At 36.1% G+C, this 21414-nt stretch overlaps 1 protein-coding gene and 1 long non-coding RNA gene across 2 annotated transcripts in view; one reads left to right on the top strand and one right to left on the bottom strand.

Moving 5' to 3' along the window:
- The window catches only part of COL24A1 (collagen type XXIV alpha 1 chain), a 394686-nt gene that overhangs the window by 19890 nt on the left and 353382 nt on the right, over positions 1 to 21414 (bottom strand). Inside the window, exons 48-55 of the mRNA XM_060139635.1 lie at positions 20468 to 20575; positions 18684 to 18791; positions 18538 to 18591; positions 17879 to 17941; positions 15051 to 15104; positions 10663 to 10698; positions 5654 to 5689; positions 5523 to 5549 (exon numbers count right to left, since the gene is read on the bottom strand). Coding sequence (XP_059995618.1) covers positions 5523 to 5549; positions 5654 to 5689; positions 10663 to 10698; positions 15051 to 15104; positions 17879 to 17941; positions 18538 to 18591; positions 18684 to 18791; positions 20468 to 20575 — 486 coding nt within the window. The remainder of the gene's footprint in view (positions 1 to 5522; positions 5550 to 5653; positions 5690 to 10662; positions 10699 to 15050; positions 15105 to 17878; positions 17942 to 18537; positions 18592 to 18683; positions 18792 to 20467; positions 20576 to 21414) is intronic.
- Positions 1 to 21414, top strand: part of LOC132514656 (uncharacterized) — a 112231-nt gene that overhangs the window by 69379 nt on the left and 21438 nt on the right. The window lies entirely within an intron of this gene.

Raw genomic sequence — 21414 nt, 5'->3', positions numbered from 1 at the left:
GTGCACGGGCTTAGTGGTTCCATGGCATGTGGGATCTTCCCAGACCAGGGCTCAACCCCCTGTCCCCTGCATTGGCAGGAGGATTCTTAACCACTGTGCCACCAGGGAAGCCCCATACTGTCTTGATTACTATAGCTTTGTAGTATAGTTTGAAGTCATGGAGCCTGATTTCTCCAGCTCCGTTTTTCTTTCTCAAGATTGCTTTGGCTATTCAGGGTCTTTTGTGTTTCCATACAAATTGTAAAATTTTTTGTTCTAATTATGTGAAGAATGCCATTGCTAATTTGATAGGGATTGCACTGAATCTGTAGATTGCTTTGGGTAGTATAGTCATTTTCATAATGTTGATTCTTCCAATCCAAGAACATGGTATATTTCCCCATCTGTTTATGTCATCTTTGATTTGTTTGATCAGTGTTTTATAGTTATCTGAGTACGAGTCCTGTGCCAAATGTAAAATAGTTAGCTGGTGGGAAGCAGCAGCGTAGCACAGGGAGATCAGCTCGGTGCTTTGCGACGACCTAGAGGGGTGGGATAGGGAGGGTGGGAGGAGGGCTCAAGAGGGAGGGGATATGTGGATGTATATATGCATATGGCTGATTCATTTTGTTGTGCAACAGGGTCTAGCTCAGTATTGTGACGCAGTTATACTCCAATAAAGATATATTTTTTAAAAAAGGCAGGGGCTCAAACAGATATTTGTACACCTATGTTTATAGCAGCATTATTCACAGTAGAAAAAGGTGGAAGCAACCCAAGTGTCCATCTGGATAAACAAAATGTGGTATATACATACAATGGAAATTATTCAGCCTTAAAAAGGAAAGAAATTCTGACACATGCTACAACATGGATTAACCTTGAAGACATTATGCTAAGTGAAGAAAGCCAGACAAAAACGTTCAAATACTATATGCTTCCACTTATAGGAGGTATCTAGAGTAGTCAAATTGATAGAGAGATAGAAAGTAGAATGGTAGGTTTTTAGGGACTGGGGAAGGGAGGAGTGGGGAATTACTGTTTAATGGATCAGAGTTTCAGTCTTAGATGATGAAAAAAGTTCTAGAGATGACTGGTGGTGATAGTTGCACAGCGGTGTGAATGTACTTAATGCTACTGAAGAGTACACTTAAAGATGGTTAAAATGATACATTTTATGTATATTTTACCACAATTAAAAATAATAAGTAAATAAGTATGCTCATTATCCCTTACAGCTAACCATCCCACTTCTGGGAACAGGTCTTAGAGATATTCCACAAAATATGTATATGGACAAGACATGCATACTGTTTGTATTAGGAAAAAGATTGGAAACAACACCACCCATGAATAGAGGACTGGATGGATGAATAAACTGTAGGATATTCTTAATTGAAATGACCATGGTTCGTTTTCTTTGAGAATGTGGCAATGAAGAATACAGTGACTTTTAGTAGATTAGTAGTGTAGCATTTGGTACTAGATTCAAGCTAAGGTACTAGCAATTTTAACCACCAACAGTACAAATGTCAACTCAATGAAAAAGGCAGGGTTTTTTCCCCCACAACAGGCATTAGAAAGAAAAGAATGTCATAAAACTCGGCTACTCATAAAATTTTTAATTCCTATAATGCCAGTGTATTCCCAAATCCTAGCTCATGCCTGGCACATAGGAGGCATTCAATTTGCTGAATTTATTTTTTCCCAAGGATAGCCTTTAGGGAGGGCAGGCCCATAGAGATGGTATTAAGATGATTTGCCTGGGAAGTCATTCAGCAACATCTAAGTGTCCCCACCTAAGTGTGAAACTCTCATTAGGTCCAATAAGGGAATCCAAAAGAAATACCTTCCTCCATGTACTCTAGTTAGAACATATTCTCACATGAAAATCGCTTAAGGTTTATAAAAACGTGCACCAAGAATAAGGAGTTACCAGGATTAGTGGGACAAATGAAAGAAATTAGGAGGATTCATTATACCTTGAGGGGACGTAATATTCACAGTTCCTTTCCAATTTATTTGAGTAAAATGCAGATCTAGTCTGGGCACCCCAGTACTTTAAGAAGTGTTATTTTCCAGCCATCTAAAATTTTAAGATCACTCGATGGTGAAAACATTTATGGGGTGGGAACTGATTTCAGGTCATGCACCTCTCCATGGTAGAGGAAATTGCTTGTTTTAGGGAACTAGGATGATACCCGCAGCTGCTGCAACCTCTCAATTCACCAATCCAGGTTTCACAGCTGACCAATTAACTGGTATCATTAAGTTGAAAATTCCTTATCTCATTTAATGATTTTCAATTTTTACTATTTCCACTCCCCACATCACTCACACACACACACACACACACACACACACACACACACACACACACACACACACACACACACACACACACACACACACACACCCATACACCCATCCTTTATCCCACCAACCATTTCTGGTTAACTTTGACATCCTGTTGTAATTTTTTTTTGGTCAGTTTCTAAATATCTTACCATGTGCACTGAGGTCTGGTCATCACCCTGATAATATCCTTAAATTCAAAAGCACCATCAATATATATTCCTTTTCCTGAAACATTGCTTTTTAGCTATTCTACTTTAGGAACTTGAGCAAGTTACTTATAGGTCTTAAAAAGAGGGGGCTGGACTAGGTTAGAGGTTTTCAAACTTTTTTTATCTTGACCCATAGTAATAAATACATTTTTATATCATGATAAGGTTCACACAAACATGTATTTAACTGAAAACGTTTACAAAACATATTTTTCCCTACTAGTGGTGATATACTTATTATGTTTTTTTTAAATTGAAGTATAGTTGATTTACAATGTGTTAGTTTCAGATGTATAGCAAAGTGATTATTATACATATTATAATCTATATCTCTATTTATATCTCTATCTATTATTTTTCAGATTCTTTTCCATTGTAGGTTATTACAAGATATTGAATATAGTTCTCTGTGCTGTACAGTAGGTCCTAGGGTGTTCTTTTTTTGTGCTTTTCTTAAAAATTGAGTAAAATTCACATAACATAAAATTCACCATTTTAGTCATTTTAAAGTATCCAGTTTATTGCTCTGGTAGATTCACTGTGTTGTGCAACCATTACCACTATTTAATTTCACAATATTTTCATCACCTCTAAAAGAAACCCTATACCCGTTAAACAGTCACTCCCCACATTTTTCTGTTTTAATTTCATTTCAAAAGAATGCTGAGACTCACCATGTTGATCTTATGATCCACCAACTAATGAGTGACAATTCAGTCTAAAATAATTACTAAATAATTACTAAGAAGACTTCTATCTCTAATTCTAATATGATCCTATTCCATTCTAGACATTATTTCCCTCCAAGTGAAGTCTTCTGGCTTGGAGGATTCCCACTGAAATTTTCTAAGAGTTGCAACTTGCCTGTTTGCATTTATTCATTCATTCAGTAGACACTTCTTAAGGGCTTGAATGGAAAAGAGATACAGAACACATTGCTTACCTTCAGAGAGTTCACAGTCTAATACATGGAAATGGGCATGAAAATAAATGAGTATGAATGAAGAAGGGGAAGTGATCAGTTCTATCTTGCAGTGCAACGAGGGGATGGAATTAAGAAGAGTTTCACAGAAGATATGATCATAGTTTGAGTTTAGAAGGAATATGTAGGTATTTTCTTATTGGCATGTAAACTACTACTCTGAAAGTCTTTTTTTCAAGGCTACACTGCCACTTTCCTACAGTGGTCTCTGCAAGTCCCAGAAAGACAGTATAAAGAAACTGGGTTTCATACTGGCCAGGAACAAGGAAGACAGAAAGGAGAGAAAGGGAAGAAGGAAACAAAGAAACTAATGTTAGCTGAGTACCTATAATGTGTCAAGCACGTATACTTTTTCATTTAATCCTCCTAATAATTCCTCAAAATATATATTCTTATCCACATTTTTCTCAGAGCAGAAACCTCTCACATGTCCTAATTCATTTTGGCTGTAGAGGAACACATACAAACATTTTTCAAGTGAGAGAGGGATGCGGTGCCCCAAAATTTGGCACTTCAATGTGAAAGTTTTCACTAAACACCTCTAATTTGCCAATGATATATGACCTTTTAGAACTTGTTCTTTATTAGGAAAGCAGCTATGATATATCAAAGTCATTATAAGGTGAGAAGGCAACTGATGAGGGTTTTTCTAACCCATGCATTGTGAGGATCCAGGAGGAAAGGAAGAACAGAGAAGCGGAGAATAATCTAAAGATTTAAAAAAGGACATGCCCACTGATGTTCATGCCAGGGAAGGTTTCAATCCCCATCAGTCAGATGGCCAGAAAGGGGGAGTAATTTTTAAAAAATCATAGAGAAATAGGTGTCTTGTTTCCAAGGAGACCATCTTCCTGTGGCACTTTGCTTGAAAGTTACTCCTTGCCCTGATGAAAAGCTGAGGGGAATGAAGAGTTCCTGACCTGCTGGGAGTGGACCGCAGTGATCCACCAGGTAGAACTTTCAAAGATCCAAATGATACCAGAGAAGCATGTGGAAATAAGTAAGGCTTGGAAGGCATAGGACTGGCCATCTGTTTGGACAGTGTAGCCAACAGCGGATTTCCTTTAAGCAGGAAATCTGACCAAGGACCACTGCATTTGACCAGGATTCTGATTCTGCAGGAATGGGGCATGGGTGAGGTTGAAGATAGAAGGAGACCTTTTGTAGAAAGTAGGAAAACAAAGATATTACTGAGTAGCAGAGTGGATACAACGCATGAGAGAAACCAGTCTTGGAACATTGAGGCCAGGAGATGATAGCTGATAATGAAGTAACGGAAGTATCACCTCAAAGATAGCAGTAGCAAGTTTTGGGTTGTGATTGGTCACGAGCAAATACATGAGAAGTTCCAGGGCTTCTATGGCCAGCAGCAAGTGAGAAGAGTTCATGTAAAGGCTAAAAAGTGTATAACTCTGGTTGGCAAAAAAGAACATTTGAAAAAGGAGAGCTAGGACCCAGAAACAGGAAGAAATGGAGGGAGTTAGTATTTTGGAGCATTAATTATGTCAGACATTGTGCTGAGTACTTTACTTCTTATTTAAAACTCAAATCCACCCAAGAAAGTAAGAGATACCATCCTCATTTTATAGACAAGAACTCTGAGGCTTGGATTTCAAGTGTTATTATAGTTGGGAAGATTCTGTATCAGATTAACAAAAGGAACAGAGGTAGGCAATAGGGATACCTTTTAACAGGGAGTTAATAGAAGAAGCTTTAAAAAATTACCTTTTTTTTTTTTTTTTTTTTTTTTTGTGGTACACGGGCCTCTCACTGTTGTGGCCTCTCCCGTTGCAGAGCACAGGCTCCGGACACACAGGCTCAGCGGCCATGGCTCACGGGACCAGCCGCTCCGCGGCACGTGGGATCTTCCCGGACTGGGGCACAAACCCATGTCCCCTGCATCGGCAGGCGGACTCTCAACCACTGTGCCACCAGGGAAGCCCTAAAAAATTATCTTATACTAAGATAAAATAAACAAAACCAAGAAAACTTACTCTTGGGCCTGATGCTCCAGGTGGACCCTATAACATAAAAAGATTTTTAAAGTATTTATTAAGTAGATATCTCAAACCAAGCAGGCATATAAGCATCAATGGTAAACAGATATAAATGTAAATAAACTCACTGGAGGCCCTGGTTGACCTCTCGGTCCTTGGGGACCCTAGAAGAAATGGAGACAAAGCACAATATGTATATACAATGCTTTTGGTTTGGTATAAACAAGATGACTAAGATTCAGCTGCTATCATTGCCTTTTCATATGAGGCAAGTGATAGGATTCAAAGTTATTTTAGTATTTTGAAGTAATATGTTCTTGAACTCAGCTGTCACCCACATTCATCAACAAGCTGAATATATACTCATGTTTTGTTGATATTACTAGAAACTAAATTTATTCATTTTAATAAACTTATAAATGTAACATTTAACAATGTTAATTCTATTTTTCCTGTTATTTCTATCTACCATACAACTAATTGTAAAAAATGGAAACTTCAGTGTCCTTAGACATCTCCTTCTCCTTCAACATCCACCTATAATTTGGTTACCCACTACTGTTGATTTGACCTCCAAATCTTCCCAAAATACTACTACTCCATCCTCACAGCAACTCTCTTAGTTTAGTGCTGATCATGTGCTATGGACTAAATGTTTGTGTCCCCTCCTACATGCATATATTGAAGCCCTAATCTCCAGTGTGATGATATTTAGAGGTGGGGTCTTTGGGAGCTAATTAAATCATTGGAGCCTTTGTGAGTGGTAGTGCCCTTATAAGAAGAGACACGAGAGAGATGCTCTCTCTCTACCATGTGAGGTTATAGCAAGAAGGCAGCTAGCTATCTGCAAAGCAGGTAGAGGACCCTCATTATATATGGAATCTGTGAGCACCTTAACCTTGGATTTCCCAGTCTCCAGTACTATGAAAAATAAATATTTTTTTTTTGCCCACAGCAATTTGTTATAGGAGCCCCAGCTGACTAAGATATCATGCTGTGCCTGGACTCCTAATTTGACTTACTGACTTTCTTCTCTCTACTATGCTAACTACATTCTACTTATAAAATGGAAATCTAATCATATCATTATTTAATTAAAATCATTCAATGGCTTTTTATTGTTTAGTGGATAGAGTATAAACTTCTTTTCAGTGATAGATACCATTTACTGAGAGCTCACTATGTGTCAAGCTGTGTGCTCATTTATTAGAACTCACTGTATGCCAAGTTGTATGCTATATTTCTACTTCACAGTTAAGAAAATGGAATGGCTAAGTAACCAGCAAGTAAAGGGCAGAGATAGGATTAAAATCCAAGTCAGTTAAATACAAAAGTATATGTTCTAAGTCAATATGCACCCCTGCCTCTTCTTCAAGGTCTGGGCCTTATTTCCACTTACTCTCCCCAACCCATCCTACACTCCCATCTGTAACCAACCACTTGCAGATCTCTGAATCATCCAAATTCTTTCACACATGAATTCTCCTGCATGTGCTATTTCCTCGACCAGGAATGCTTCTCCTTACCTTTTCTATCTATTCAATTCCCATTCCTCTTCCAATACTTCTTTAAAACTATATACCCACCTTGCCACCTTCTTCTTCAACTAACCACTTCTGCATTCCATAGTACATAACAAATAGGAAAGTCCCTACAGACCTTTAAAAGTGTCTTAGTCATCCTCTCATTTTCTGGAACAGGAATAGTGCCTAATACATAGTAGGTGTTCAAAGATTGGTAACGAATGAATGAATAATGTTTAAATTAACTAGTACTGATTTAGAAATTAGAATAGTTGAAAGGTATATAGTAAAATGTGAAAAGTTATGCTGACATTTTTCAAAATGAAACAACAGTAATCACTGTTAAGAATGCTCAAAATTTAACTTACTGGATGGTCAATTGAATGTTAAGACTACACCGAGTCAAATTCAGATTATGGTTAAAAGATGGCAAAGCAAAATTTATCTTCAACTGAGTTTTGAATAATATTAATGCTATGCTTGACTTAAGTATCTTTTATTGCCAAAGCTGTTGATTCTAAATATACTGTGACAATAAGAACAAACAACACATAGTAACTTAAAAAGGATAGAGTACTCCAACATCATGCCTGCTGGACATTTCTTAGTTTGCCTGGTTTATGATTATAGGTTAAAGCAGAAAATGCATCAGACTTTTACCTCAGAAGTGGCATGGCAAGTTAGGGAGATTTCATGTTGGAGACAGCCTTTTAAATATACAGAGGCTCGGTCTTCCCCGGTGGCGCAGTGGTTGAGAATCTGCCTGCCAATGCAGGGGATACGGGTTCGAGCCCTGGTCTGGGAAGATCCCACATGCCGCGGAACAACTGGGCCCGTGAGCCACAATTACTGAGCCTGCGCGTCTGGAGCCTGTGCTCCGCAACAAGAGAGGCCGCGACAGTGAGAGGCCCGCGCACCGCGATGAAGAGTGGCCCCCCGCTTGCCACAACTAGAGAAAGCCCTCGCACAGAAACGAAGACCCAACACAGCCAAAAATAAATAAATAAATTTAAATATACAGAGGCTCAAGAGTGAAATTGGCTGAGTAAGTTTCTCCATTTTGGATCAGCATTGTAAAAATAAACAGTTGACATTTTACTCTACTTAGCATATTTCTGACATTTGCAAAATCTCACTGAAGGTTCAGTACAAAATATCTACCTTATCTTTGACTGTGAAAAAGCATTTTGTCATAGAAAGAAGAAACTGTTTTTACTGAGTTCACTTCAGCTTGTTACCCAGAACGAGTCAGATCATCACAAATATGATAAAATGAAATACTTCAAACCAAACAAGACAGGACAGGACAACCCCAGTGAAGCAAATGCATAGAATAAGGCCAAGTAAAACAAAATATTATTCCAACAATATAGTATTTATTCTTTTTTATTCTTCTACCTAACCCACCACTAAGGAAAAGTGATTCACTCTCTCTAGATATTATATAAACAAGTATATAAAGAAGGTTATCATACAGTTTATAATAAGACTACAATTGTCTATGTTAATTTCCTATAGGGGAACCAAATTAATGTGAATGGTTATAGTGGTTATTTGGCTGTAGTGAAAGCACTACCTTTGAAAATAGACTGTCTCTCCATTTAATCCCACAATTCCCATATGATCCTTCAAAAGTAACATATTTTTTTCATTAAATTTGAAAAATACTGGTAAGTGTATGTCCTTAAACCTGACTGTGTTAGACTTTGCCTTTACATAAATGCAATCTTTAGTTTCAGGATCTTTACTTTAGGCTGGCTTATGTACAGAGAGCTTCCCTTTCCTCATTCTTAAACTGAGAAGCTTGCACGGTAGATGCTTAGCAGCATCCCTGGTCTCTGCACACTAGATGCCACTAGCAACCTTTCCCTTTTCTCCAGTTGTGACAACCAAAAATGTCTCCACACATGCCAAATGTCTCCTGGGAGGGGGAGCAAAATGGCTCCTGGTTGAGAACCACTGGTTTAGAGGGTTTAATTGGGAGTTCAGTAATATTAAATAAGATTTATTATTAGACAGTAATGTGATTAAGATGGAATGAGTGAATTCATGAGTTATGCCCTATAAGCCCTAGGGGATAACTGCATATCAGGAATCCATTCATGTGGAATCTGTATGTGGGCTGCTCTTAAAGTAGGTGAAGGATGTGTACATACCGTCTTCCTTACCCAAGTTGCTCCTAACCCTTATTTTCTGAGAGGTACTATGATTAATAGAAAAGCACAGTAGCCTGGGATTTGGAAGATCTGGGCTCTGGTCTTATCTCTACCTAACTAGCTGCATGTCCTTGAGGGAGCTGCTGCACATTTGGATCTCAGATATCTCATATGTAACATAATAGGTGTGGTGAAGATAATCTCCAAGATTCACTTTAGAACTGTGATTTTCAAGCCTTTTATCATTTTTCTTCTTAATGTTTTGTATCTGGAGAAAGAAGGTCACATACGTGTACAAATAGGGAATTTTTTTCACATGAAATGCTTGTGACAGCCATTGTCATAGGCACTCGAGGTTTCCTATCTTGATGGAGCTTACGTGCTAGCCACAGTACTTGGAGAGGATAGGTCAGGGAGGCAGTTGGAGACAGGTATGGAATATGGGTTAATTCCAAGCCTCCCTATTTTTTCTTTTCTCTTTCCACTTCTCCTGCAGGAGCGGGGGTGGGGGTGGGGGCATATAGCTTCACTGTGTGCAAACATCCTTGCTTCCTGTTAAGTAAGTCTGCTGAGAAAATATAAGGGACACATTGCTGCAAATTAAACACATCTATTTTAATACCCTTTGAGGATTCTTAGGCTATCTGAAATCACATAAATTTCCTTCCTCAGCAAAGTAATATAACTATAATTTACTTACTCTGAGCCCCAAGCTTACCCTATGGTGAAAAGCAAAGATCTCAGCTGTCACTATATAATATCATGACCTTTTAAGCAAGACTTTAATGCTATCTTCAAGTTTATTCCTATATGCCTTCTATATTTGGTTTCAGTACCCCTCATTTCACTCCATGCATGCCCTCTGTTTATGACTGCTGCTTTAATAAGTTCTGCTGGGACAGTGGCCCCTTTACAAAATATCTTCTTTAACTTGGAAGAATTGACATCCAAGAAAAATAGGAAATAGTGCCAGTGTAAGCCATTTAGTCCTGAAAATGCTGTGTACCTTTTGCCCATCCTCTCACCATTGTTTCCAGTTGGCTGAAATATACAACTAATGATTTGCTTCTGCTTTGCAGCCCTCTTGGGTGCTGACTGGATCTAGTGGTATATATCTAAAGTGACTTGACAGTCCTCCTGTTCTGGCACCAGTGAAGGTGGCTCACACCTCCTCTCCTGATGCCTGAGAAGGCAAATATTCAACTTCACACAGTGATTTGGAAAGAATGGGACTGACAGATTCTTAAACATGTTTAGGGCTTATCAGGTTTCACTGCAATATACCATATAGGTTAGTTCTACATATAGGTTAGTTTTCTTCCTGAAAACTGTAATTTTATTTTCATTCCACAAGTATCAGGGACATAATAATGAAAAAATCAAAAAAGGTCCTTGCTTTCATAGAGCTTATAACCTAGTGACCAGTGATACTATTACCACAAATTTAGTTAAACTTACAGTTTCACCTCTAAAGCCTTTTTCACCTCTGGGTCCCTGAAAGAAAAATAAAATGTTAGTTTAGTGTTGTTGATAGTTATTTATCAAATGTAGTTGAGGCTGTATCCAGAAACATGATAATTTCTGTTGGGTTTTTTCCTATCTAGCAAGACCTGTTTAGTTAAAGTTATATAAATTCTGATTTTCCTAAGTTAAGCAAAGCAAAACAAATACAATCTACTGACTCACCATGTCTGTTTTGCTATGCCTAGTTCCACCTTAAAGTGAGGGTTATGCTACTTATTCATTCAGTTAAGTCAAAACAGCTGATCTGACAATCAAAGGCAAAATAATTTAGAAAGAAAATTAAGAAAGTTAAATTCTTCCAATATTTGTTTCTCTCAGCCTTTGAAAAACCCTGCTTCCAGGGTGGTTTCCTCCTTCTCTTTTACTTCTTTTTTTAAATTCCTCCTTCTGAGCTATATCCCATAAATTTTGATTCGTTGTGTATACAGGTTCATCAATTCAAAATATTTTCTAACTTTCTTTGAGACACTCTGGTCCTTGAATTATTTAGAAGTGTGAGGTTTAATTTTCAAGTGTTTGGGGATTTTCCTATTATCTTTCTAGTTTATTGATTCTTAGTTTAATTCTGTTATGGCCAGAGAATATACCTTACATGACTTCTGTTATTTTAAGTTTAGTAAAATTTGTTTTATGATCTAAAATATGGTTTATTTCAGTGAATGTTCCATGTGCACTTGAAGACAATGTGAACTCTGCTGTTGCTGGATGTCACTACTGTTATTCCTGTTAATATTTTCATGTTCCTTGCGGAAATTGTGTATTTTTTTATTAAAAAATGAGATAATACTACTCATCTTTTCTGTAACCTGAATTTGCACCTTCAAAATATTAATGCTTTTCTATATCAATCTACAATTCCCACCTAACCATAATGCTTACCAGTATTTTAAAAAGTATGATATTTTAAATGAATTGCCTATTAAATTTTTTTCTAATTTTTGTCATGATACACAGCACTGTGATAAATATCCTTGCACTCTTAAAAATTTTTGATAAAAATTGTCCTCCAGAAAGTTTGTTTGAAATTGCATTCACACTTGCAATATATGGGAGTGCATGTTTCTTCTGATACATGCTATGATGTACTATCACTTTTTGTTAATCTTGCAGGCTAAAAATACTGTTTCATTATTATTCACTATATTACTTCTTTTGTGTTTCCTATCTTGTCCTTAATTCATTTCAAACTACTATATCAACTTTAAAAAGCTGATTTTTAAGATATCTTTACAGAACTTTTTTTATACCCTCCTCCACCTCCAATCCAGTATTAACAACGTGGTACATATCGCTTCATACTTTTTTCTAATCAGATATTGACACGTGTATTTACATGTGTATGGGGTGATTGGTCATGTTGTATAATGTTGATATCATATACTCTTCTATGCATCATATTTTTCACGCTTAATAATACATCATGAAACAACTGCAAGTCAGCCAAACTAGATACAAATAATTATTTTTAATAGTTGCATTAATATTCCACAAAGTGGATAGATCAGAGTTTACTCAACCATTCCTCTACAGATGAGCATTCATGTGATTTCATACTTTTTTTTTTTTTTTTTGCCATTACAAACAGTGCTGTGAAAAAAAGCTTTGTAAAATTTCCCTAGTGTATTGGGTACTTTTATTTATATGGGACAAATTCCTCAAAGTGGAACTGCTTGGTCATAGGGTATATGTACATATATTTTAACAAATACCTTTCCATAAAGGCTGTAATTCACATTTCTATTAGTGATAAACAAAAATACCTTTCTTCCTACAGCCCTTTCTGAGAGGTTAGATGTAATATTTCATTATTACCTTAATTTGCATTTCTCTGACTAAAAGTTAGTTAGGAGACTGGTTTTTCAAATAATTACTGACCTTTTGGATTCTTCAATTCTCTACTAAATTTTCTTTTTCATACCAATTTGTAAAGCTCTTTATATTACCCATTATATGGTATATGCTTTGCAATTACTTTTTCTCAATTATATTAGTTTTACTTATGGAATCTTTTGCCATAAAAATTAAAAATTTTCAAGCATTCAGATATGTCTTCTGTTCTTTTATAGTTTTCACATTTCCTATCTTATATAAAAGGTCTCCCCAACCCTTAAGCTATACTTTAGTTTCCTAGATGATTTTTCTGAGATTTTTAATTGCTTCTTTTCTTTCTTTTTTTTTTTTAACAAAGTCTTTGAAAGTTCATCTGAGATTTTTAAAAAATTGGGTGAAATAGGGTTACAATTTCTTATAGCAGTAGTAAGACTAAAAGGAATTTCGTCTCCCTTCCCTATCACTGTTATAGGAATGGGTGTGTGGCTGATTAATAGACGTGAGGAAAAAAAATGTAAATGGAGACTTATAGAAAAAGTTTTATTTTTCCCAAGACAAGGGATACAGTTCACTTTTTCACTTTGGATAATCGTATCTAGATGTGATTCCTGAGAAATTGTAGTCATTTGCCCTAAGCCTAATTATAAAGATAGCATTCAGGATGGCAGAGCAGATGTATGGAGATAGTCTTGGATAACATGATTAAGTCGCCAAATTAACCAAATCTGAAGCCCTTCCTAACTCTGGGATTCCCATAATGAGATAGACGTTTCCTTATTGTTAATGCCAGTTTGATTCAGGGTTCCTATTACTTGCAGTCCAAATCATCCTAACTGATACACCATTTTCATTGTAATTAAATTCCTATTTAGTCTGAGATCTAATTCTGGGCTCTAGCCTGTTACAATGATCTATTCTTTGTACTAACACATAGTGTCATTTACAAAGACTCTGAAGTAATGTTTTCCTTTTTGGAAAAGCAAGTCCTCCATCCCCCACCACTATTTTTTTCCACAGTGTGTTTTGGCCATTCTCAAATTCTTATTCTTTCATAGTGAGCTTTCCTTAGAAGTTTCTTCTTAGAATAGAAAAAATAGATGGAAAAAATTTGATGTACATGCTGAGCATTATAAGGGCCTTTAAGAACTATCTGTAAACAAAGCACAGTAAGATATTTTAACTGAGCCATTTCTTTATCATATTTTCCTTAACCAATTAATATTTCACATTTTTGACAGAGGAGAACAATCATTCCATAATCAGAACAGTATGTGTTCCTTAGCTTGCTGAAGAACCAACCACCCACTGAAATATGAGATTTCTCCCACTTATAACCTCCCACTTAGACTATATAGCTCTGAGTGGTAAATGCTGCAAATCTAGAGAAATACTGAGTTACACATTTCATTTTTTTAAATTAAAAAGCCAGAAACTTTGGTGGTGAATTCTTCTCTAAATTTATCAATGAGAACAGTGATACTTAATATTTGAAACATTCTCTTTTATATTTTAAAACTCTGTGTCTATAGACACAATACTTTCAAATGATTCAAAATACTGATTCCCTGCAGAGAATGAATCTTTCCTTTCCAAGCCTCAGTTTTCCTCTTGTATGTTTATACTACTGTTAGTATTGTAAAACCCTCCTGTGACCACCTCACTGTCTTATTTCTGTTTTATTTCATAGCAAGATTCCCTAAGGCCCTGGCATATGTTAACTCTCTCAGTTTCCTCTCCAGACATAGCTTGAATGGAGTGGAAAGAGCACTGCTCTTGAAGTAGGAAATATCATCTATATGATTCACTACCTGTATTATCTTAAATAACTAGGTGAACTACTATAAATATCATCTGTTTCCTTATGTCTTGAATGCAAATAATCATACCTACTCCAAAAGTTTGAGAAAAGTTATTAAATATTTTTATTTACTTCCTTCCTCACTGAAAGCTGTACTCCGTCTTCCACTGCAATGTATTCTCTTAAAGATCACGGTTAGCTACTCCTTTCTCGAAACTGAGCTTAACCTTGTGCTTTTCTGGTTTTCCTGCTCTTCCCACCAACTATTTCATCCCTTTATTGTGGGCACTTCCAAAGACTCAAATCTTGGCTGCATGCGTACCTTTTCTTATTCTCCCTCTTTCAGAAAATGGATTCTTTCTGTTGCTTTAGTGATCACCCCTGTGCTTATAATGCTCAACCCCTCCTCCTCCACCCAGTGCTACTTTCCTTTCTCAACTCCAGTTTTAAGTGCCTACCTCACTCTGTACACCTTTTCATTACATTAGATTTCTAAGTTCTCAAGAATAACCTTCCAGATGAAAATGTACATCTGTTTTTATCCTTGCTTCTCAAATACCCAGGGTGATCCCTTGTGGATTACTCTAGAATAGGATTAAGTAAAAAAAAAAAATATATATATATATATATATATATATATATATATATATATATAAATAAAAGGAAAAAAAAACCTGTATTGTGACAAACTTACAGTTCTACCTGTTGGGCCCATTATACCTTCTCTGCCAAGGGGGCCAGTGTTTCCCTGTTGGGGTTAAAAAAAAAAAGAAAACAGTCAGTCTCAATGCCAGTATAATTCAGGAAAATTCTAGAAAATTTCTTGCACAATGGCAAAATAGTCCATGTCCACATAATTCCAGTTTTTATTACAAAATCTTATGTTATTGGCAGAAATCATAGTAATTTTGATTTGATGCAATTCTGCATATTATTATGGTTTCCCATGAGGAGAATTAATCTCTAATTTCTAACAAACTGATAAATCAGCATTACAATTTTTATGTGGTGATAGCTTCAGTGGTGCCATTTTATATATGTGTCATTGCATAACAAATGCAATTACTTTATGTAACAAAGACTATGTAGAGTCATGGACAAAATTTTGAATAAATTTATTTATAGATGTTGAACAAGCAGATATTTGGGTGACATGTAGCATGGAATTGAGAGAAATTATGGGAAAGAACCAGAGGGCATCATTTGTGACCAGTTAAACTTCTGGCTTCTTCATCAGTAAAATAAGAATGCCTACTTCACAGGGCCATTGTGAGAACTAAATGTGAAAAACAGTTTTGAAAGTGTAAGCTGCTATTTGATTATGAAGGTAACCTTGAATAAGCTGGATCTCTGGTCAACTCCTCCCAAACTAAAAATGGAGCCTGTCATTTCTTAATGAATACAAAATACATGTTTTAGTTATTTTCCCTCAACCTCCACCCCCGCTACCACTAGCTTCAAATTTCAATGTTTCTAGCTCCACTTAACATGGCATATATAAATGTGGCTATCTAACAGGCTTTCTCTTTGTCCAGCTCCTGCCAAGATACAGAAAATACTCAGTGGAGATAATTATAATGCCATTCAGTCTATTGACAAATAGCTTTAAGATTAAGTTGGCTTAGAATGAGAGAAATTACCTGATACTCTAAAAAGTAAATCTAATGAAAGCACTTTTAAATATGAAGATCTACTTTAAGTGATAATTTTTAAATATGGTTCCCAAATCACAAAGGTCCACAATCAAGAGGCTTGATTTCTTATCCTAATCAAATATATCCTCTAGATTGGCTTATTACTGGGAAAAAAAAAAGCCAAGAAAGTGTCAGTCTAATAAATTTGACCATGATCTAACTCTCTGAAATAATGATGTGTACGTATTATTCAGTCAATCAGATGTGGATTCAAATTCCAGCTCCTCTACATACTAGCCACATATGACTTTCAGCAAATTACCTTTCAGAGATTTAGTTTCCCTACCAGCAAAATGGGGATAATAGCACCTCTCACAGGATTTTTATGAGGAGTAAATGATATAGGGACATAAACTGAACACCAGTACCCGGTACATAATAGTTTTTTGCTAAATATTAACCTAGCAAGACTTTTCACTTGTCTCTACAATGATAGGAATATCTGCACTTATAAATTAGTATTTGTGAACTAGTTACCATAACCTTACTATTGGAGAGCTGATAAAATTTCTGGAGCTGCAAAGCAGTATAGGTTCAGATCCTGGCTTATAGAGACACAGCACCTCATATGACTTTGCTTAGGACAGAGGCTAGGCAGGCAGCCAACTTCTCTTTGACAATATAAAGAAAGGATTTAATTAATTGAGAACTTAATAAAATCAGAATGAATGAATTTAATTACTGGGGAACTTTATGTAAGAACTTAAAACCAATATTTATTACAGAGAAGCCTATCCATACATAACCCACCTGTGGATGATAAAGAATTGGACTTTACCTAAAAGCACAAGCTTTCCATGGTTCTTCAGAAATCATAAAAATAACTAATACATTTGCACCTGGAGAAATGTTGAGACGGGTCTTTAAATAAACATTGCCCATGATAACACTGCTCTTTGTATTATAGGAAATAATTTATTATAAGAGTTAGGGAAGTGGCGTAGGATTTTAAAAATTTGACTTTTCATTTAATATTTGCACAAGATAGTGGTTTTCAGTTTTAAAATTCTTCTTCAAGACTCAGTTCTCCTCTATCTGCACTGCTCTCCTTCCTCTCAGCTCTCTCCACCCTTGCCTTAGCAGCTGCTGTTAGCCATAGAGGTTCTACTACCACAGTCAAACCAGTGCTTGGCTTTTATTTTTAACCTTTTTTCTCTTTAGTTTTATAGATCATCTCATCAGTTAGGAGAGTGTGGTTAATAAAAAAGCAAACAAACAAAAACAATAACCAGTTACTGCTGGTGACTTATCTATCCTATTTACGTTCACTACAGTTTGCAATTTCAGGCACTAAACAGCTAACTGGAGTTCTTCAGAGCCCTGACCTTTCCAGCTCTTTAAGGAGTTTCTCGTTACTCTCTGGGGATACCCACCCCTAAGCAGAGGAAACACAGCTATTGGGAAACATTTTTCAAAGTGTGGTCTGAGAAGCTCTGGTCATAGACAAGCCTCCTCTAGGTGGTACATGGGGGTGGTCTCTAGTCCCTGGTTATATTAATGCTTATAACATGAAACTGCTTTATGTTTTTTATAATATATTTATTAACTGGTATGAGTTAATAAATATATTATCCAGTAGTTACATTAATTCTTTTTTTTAAAGTAAGAACTGGGCAGTACAGGTGGTCTGTGAGGTCTTTTGCTCAAACTAACAAACAAACTGAAAAAGGTTGAGAATGTCTGCATGTGCTCTAATGAGTTTCTGTTTTAAGAGTCATTTTTTAAAGTTATTAATTTGGAGTATATTTATTTTAGAGTTCTTAACCCTAATTCCTGTAGTCAACAAAGAATCACAATATCTGGGAAGGCAGAACGACTTCATACTTACCCTCTGTCCAATAGGACCTTTAGGACCTGATATTCCAACAATGCCAGCATCTCCCTCAGGACCCTAGAAACACAATTAAAAAAAAGCCAAAATATGAACATTTAGTACATGAAATAACCTTGTACCAACGTATTAAGAATTGGCTCTTAAAAATGGAACTTGATAGTTAATGAAGTACTGGCTTAAGTATTTTGGAGGAATTGTACTGAGGTCTACAATTTACTTCAAAATACATCAAAAATGGATGGAGAGAGGAGGAGGTATAAATAGATGGGTAGGTACATAGTCAAGCAAGTAGAGTAAAATGTTTTGGTAGAATTTAGGTAATAGGTATATAGGTGTTTACTCATTCTCTCAACTTTATGTTTGAAATTTTTCAAATAAAATGTTTGGGAAAACAGAATGAGAAGAGACAAAAGCTAATTATTCCATAAAATTGCTAGGAAAATATATAGTTACATAAGTCAAAATTAACATATTCAAAACTCAAATATATTACTCTGTACCAACTGAAATTTTGCGATTAAAAAACAAAAGCTCAAGTCAGAGATTAAATATTGGTATTTCAACATCTGGTTTTTGAACAGATGTTGAACATTGGTATTTCAACATTGGTATTTCAACATAGCCAGAAATGAGCAGAAAATATGTAAACATACTTTGGGGCCTGGGAATCCTTGGAAACCTGTCAAACCTTGAATACCATGTTCTCCCTGCAATGTGAATAGATATGATAACCATTATTGTACGATGTTGGCCTGGTCTGTAGAATAAGTGCTTAGTGAATTTCTGAGTTGTCACCTACAGACTGCCCTTTCATGCCAGGCTCTCCACATGGTCCTTGATCACCTTGTGCTCCTCGGTGACCTCTTTTACCTGGAATTCCAGGTTGACCAGGTAGCCCTTGTTCACCCTACGGACAAAAAAATAAAAGAAAGGTTATCTTGACTTTAGAACCTGTAAACATATTGGCTTTTAAATGAAATCTAAATACTGGCCCATCCTCAGGCATGTGTACAAGGCACTAGAGAAGTCAAAATCTGCATGATCATTCTCCCCACCAATAGTTTCCATATACATAATATTTGATTACAATGAACGAGAAGTGTGGCAGCAGGGAAATAGAATTCCAGAGATTGTGGTCATGACTGTGGAAAGAGGAGGGAAGAGGGGGCCTGCAAAAGTAGGAGGAGGATAGTGGGGCTACAGAGAGAATAGTGAGGGTGTAGGATGTGTGGAGGCATTTGTATGCGATGGAACTTTTATTTTATTTGAATTGAAATTATTTTGCTGTGTTTTTCTTACAGAGATGATTCAGCTATCTGATATCAGAAACAGAGCAGAATCTCTTGAAGTGTGAACCCTGGTTTTTGCCATGAGTATCTTTTCAGTTCCATCATTAAGAAATTTCAATTATCTGTTTCCCAAGATTCCTTTGATACCAGTCCTCTTTATCCCCTAAAAGTTCACTTTTAAGACATACTTTATTATCATTATTTTATTTTAAAAAGTCAAGTCCTTTTAAAATTTATTTTTATTTTGTTTTTGAAGTGAGGGTTGCAATAGCTTTTACCATTTCTAAAAATAAACAAGAATCATGTGGAGTTTATAGATAAGGTAATGAAAAATGATGCTTGGTAGACTTTGACCAAAGCTTTAAGATTAGCAAATTATCCTTCACTGTATTGAGATAAAGATACAGCTTTGGGACTTGACAAACTGGATCTTTTTTTTTTTTTTTTTTTTTTTGCAGATTCACGCATAAAAGGTAGGGATCTTTCTTATTTATTTTCCTAGGTTTAGCATTTGGTCAGCTATCTTGTATTTCAGTGGAAAGGGATATTCATGGTATAAACATTAACAGAACTCAAACTTTAAACAGTAAGCTGCTGGGTCATCATTTTCAGTTTACCCATATGGGTCAGAAGACCTAGAAATTCTTTATAAGTGGAACTCTGAAAATCAAATTAAGAGGTAATAATGATGAGGGTGCCAATGTCTTAATCCTAGTCTTTTATGAAATAGCATTAGATACGGGACTAGTCTCTTGGTTGTCTGGGTCAAATCTGCACTGAGATATTTCTAAGAGAGGTTTTGTATGGAAAGCCTATTGCCATGTGGCAATACTCCTGGCAATGAATGTTAAGGCAAGACAATTACTATCACTTTGACTTTAAGAAATAATCTGTACTCCTATCAGATTTATTAATTGGTTGGTTAGGTTCAGAAGTAGGGGAACAGGAAGTATAACTGAGAAAGTATGCAACTGGAAGTAAATAAGATTTTTCTGTTTTGGCAGAGAAGGTGGATGACAGAAAGGAAAGAAGAACCAAAATGAGTCAAAGAACATTTTTTAAAGCATCACCAGTCCTGGGTTTATGAGTAGTTTTGGCAAATGACATGCACTGTGGCTATCACGGGAGATGGCTGTGTCAAGGCCACACACTTTCGTTTTTTCCTAATGTGTTTTCATGTTAGCCAAATTTTATTAAAAGCTATGAGTCTTACCATCCTGTGATCTAGCCAGTAAATTCAGGGCCAGGAAGGATGGTCAATACTGCTCATCCATCAGAACAAACATGAAAGTACCTTCGGGCCTAGAACTCCTGGGCTTCCTGGAAGGCCCGATGAACCCTTTGCTCCTTGAGGACCTGGAGACCCAGCCAGTCCCATTCTTCCTGGGCTGCCTCTGATGCCCTAAATAACACAGATAAGAAATGAAGACTGGTGCAGCTCCCAGAAAATCCATCCAGACCCTCAATAAATGAAGGAGGGGTTGGTGTTCTGAAAGCCTACTGTTGATACACTGCCCAGGTTTGGGAGTTATCCTGGGCTTCTTTCCCAAATAAGTGAAATGTTTAAATGATGTTTTGGCTCACCTAAAATCTCTAATTATAGTTAATGTAATGGTCTTGGGTTTTTAAAATAAAAATACTGAGGCAGCACAAAGTCCACCTTTGTACTATCCACCAAAGTCAATATCTTCTAAGTAGCCTAGATGTGAAGTATGTTTGTCACATTCTAACTTTTTGTGTTATACTCCTGTGTGCATGACAACTCTAATGAACATACCCTTAAGAAGAATATTCTTCTTATTGTGGTCATTGTTTCTCAATATATACAAATACCAAATCACTACATTGTACACTTGAAACTTATATGATGTTATATTGATTATATCTCAGTAAAAAAGAATATTCTAGTTTTCAATCACACATGACTCCAGAAAATTTGCTTCAAATAGCTTAATTGGGAATAAAGTTAAGTAAGCAAACAGTATTTCCTCAAAGCCAAATCCTAAAACAAAGTTGGTAAACTATGGTTTGCAAGCCAAACCCAATCCATCCCCTCTTTTTGTAGAGCTTGTGAGCGAAGAATAGTTATTACATTTTCATATGTTGAAAAAATCAAAAGAAGAATAATATTTCAAGATGTGGAAATTACATGAAATTAGAGTTTCAGAATCTGTAAATAAAGTTTTATTGGAAAACAGTCATGCTCATTCATTTATATATTGTCTGTGACTGCTTTGTGCT

Source organism: Lagenorhynchus albirostris, chromosome 2, assembly GCF_949774975.1.
Source record: "Lagenorhynchus albirostris chromosome 2, mLagAlb1.1, whole genome shotgun sequence".
NCBI lineage: Eukaryota > Metazoa > Chordata > Mammalia > Artiodactyla > Delphinidae > Lagenorhynchus > Lagenorhynchus albirostris.
The sequence above is the reverse complement of the archived record's forward strand: the minus strand, read 5'-3'. Positions and strand labels throughout refer to the sequence as shown.